General features: G+C 45.5%; 1 protein-coding gene across 4 annotated transcripts in view; it reads right to left on the bottom strand.

Moving 5' to 3' along the window:
• The window catches only part of sept7a (septin 7a), a 34860-nt gene that overhangs the window by 1903 nt on the left and 30457 nt on the right, over positions 1 to 2500 (bottom strand). For 2 of the 4 annotated variants that reach the window (XM_043217818.1, XM_043217817.1), the window contains exons 11-14: positions 2074 to 2199; positions 1668 to 1688; positions 473 to 608; positions 245 to 390 (exon numbers count right to left, since the gene is read on the bottom strand). In XM_043217818.1, the coding sequence (XP_043073753.1) occupies positions 245 to 390; positions 473 to 608; positions 1668 to 1688; positions 2074 to 2199 (429 nt within the window). The remainder of the gene's footprint in view (positions 1 to 244; positions 391 to 472; positions 609 to 1667; positions 1689 to 2073; positions 2200 to 2500) is intronic. The other 2 variants (XM_043217821.1, XM_043217820.1) reach the window with 1 other exon arrangement.

Genomic DNA, 2500 nt, shown 5'->3' with positions numbered 1-2500 from the left:
TCTTTTAGGACTAAATAAACACAACCTTTATTACTTCATGACTTTCACAGGCAAGGTTTAAGACTAAACTGTAAACCTGAGGGAAACTCGCACTGACCGATCTTTGTTTTGTCTTAGGACGCACACCGGTAATGCTTTTTCCTAAAGCACGTTTATAAAAACACGGATTAAGCTAAGCCTGATGCAATGCATTCTGGGCTTTCCTCCTCCATAAAGGAAGCAGCGCTCAGGTGTGCCTCCGTACCTGGAAGCGTCCAGTTTCTGCTGCTCCAGCATGCGTTGCTGGGCCTCCCAGCTGACCTTCTCCTCCTCGAACTGACGTCTCTTCTCCTCCAGCTCCTTGTGCTGGGCCTCCAGGTTCTTCTTCATCTGTTCGTGACGCCGCTGCAGCTGAACAGACCAAACACACACCGGCACGGTCAACTCAGGCCCCCCAACAAACATGGACCTCAGAAACCACTGCTGCCGGTACCTCTGTCTCAGAGTCTTTGAGTTTCTGGATCTTCTCCTTGACCTTCATCTCAAACACCTGCTCCATCTCCATCTCCATCTTCTTCATCTTCGTCACATGGTCTCTCCTCTCCTCCTCCATCTGTGCCAGAGGGCTCCTGTACACACACAGACACACACACACACACACACACACACACGCATCGCACAACACACACACCCATTAGACTCTGAGAGCCTGACTGAGAGGAACAGAGCAGTAGGGAAGAGAGGAGCCTGATGGGAAGACTTGAGGACCCAGTGAGTTAGTAAGCCGCACTGTGTTAGATCAACACCGCTCACATGACACGCAGCCAAACACTTTACAAAGAGATCATCTGGAGCTGAAAGCTTGTACACACCTGATGAGAAGATACAGACCGGAGCACAGGTCGCAAAAGGTCACAAACAAGCAGATCGTTTTTAAAAGTGTTCACGGCCAAAGCTGCTCATTTTCATTACATGGATATGAACTGTATTTGTGATACTGCGATTAAATCCCATCCAAAATATACGTTTTTTTGTGTAGAAAGAAAGCAAAAACAAGTAGCAACTCAAATCGCCTAGGGGTGCGGTTTCATTAAACCAGCTCACTAAATAAGCCAGGCTTGTTTCAGTTATTTCGAACCGAATCCACTGGTGAGAAGTCAGGCTAACTGAAATAAACCTGGCTTATTTGCTGAACTTGTTTTACGAAACAGGCCCCCGCTCTCCACAAAACAAGAAAACGAAGCAACTAAAAATAAAGCAAAAATGATCTACTCATTAAAAAAAAAAAAAAAGAAACATTTGGTAAGATTCTGTGTGAAAGCGTTCATAAGGACACAACACGTGGCGGTACGTACAAGCTTTTTCTCCTCTCAGGCAGCGTCCAAAATATTTTACCTTGAACACGTCCTGAGTTGCCTAACTTCTTAAGAAAGTCCTCCAGCTAACAGAAAGCGAGATAAACATCTTTAATCTGACTAAAGAGCAAAGGACATCTGAGGTAATGAGCTACAGAACAGCGGTTTGACGGTGATCCTACAGGAAGCTGGACACACACACACACACACACACACACACACAGTCTGAGCAGGACGCCCGACTCAGACCACGAACAGACGAGGAGAAAGAGGGGAAAACAGAGCAGGAGAGAGAGAGGACCAGACAAATGTGAACTTGAGCGCGACACTTACATGCCTTCAACTGTGTCAGATCTAAAAATCAAAAAACACACACACGCTTAGCATGCTCACAGTGCATCATGTGTTAGAAATAAAACATTGTTAGCAGCTGAATGGTGTGGCCCTATGCGTGACGGTGGAAGTGAACGGGCGTTAGCGAGCGTTTGGGCCGTGTCTGAGGGTTAGTGAGCGACGACGAACCGCTGAGGCCGTTAGGAAGCCTGGCGTGTATCGCTGCTCTGACTTTAGCATCATTAGCATGTGTGACCCAGGTCGAGCCGTCTTTACACGCTGATCCTTTATCGGCACAACACAACCACAGATCTCTGCTTCACGTACAATAAACGGACATCAGTGACCGCGTCGCTCGTGTTTGTGTACACCTGAAGGAAGGCTTGTATCGGTGACAGACACTCACTTTGTGAGCTGGCCTTTGGTCTTGTTGTTGTCGACGCCGTTGTAAGTGACAGCGGCCAGTTTCCTGCTGCGGTAGTTCTCGTAATGGACGTTGTTGGTCACGTCCTTCAAGTCCTGCATGTGGGTTCTGTGATCGACGATCATAAATCACAGATTTACATTCAAGACATTTAAAATGCTACAAAAGATGAATGCCGGGCCTTCTATTTATTATGACTTCACAAAAATAACTTTAGCACTAACAGTAACAACTGAGCAGCAAATCAGTATGATTTATGAAGAATCATGTGACACTGAAGACTGGACTAATGATGCTGAAAATACAGGAATAGATTACATTTCAAAATACATTAAAATCGAAATCGACTTTAAACTTAAAAAATATTTCACAATATTGATATATTTCTGATCAGACGAATGCTTCCTTG

Source organism: Puntigrus tetrazona, chromosome 19 (assembly GCF_018831695.1).
Source record: "Puntigrus tetrazona isolate hp1 chromosome 19, ASM1883169v1, whole genome shotgun sequence".
NCBI classification, from domain to species: domain Eukaryota; kingdom Metazoa; phylum Chordata; class Actinopteri; order Cypriniformes; family Cyprinidae; genus Puntigrus; species Puntigrus tetrazona.
Note: the sequence above shows the minus strand (reverse complement) of the source record. Positions and strands in the feature narration are given on the sequence as shown.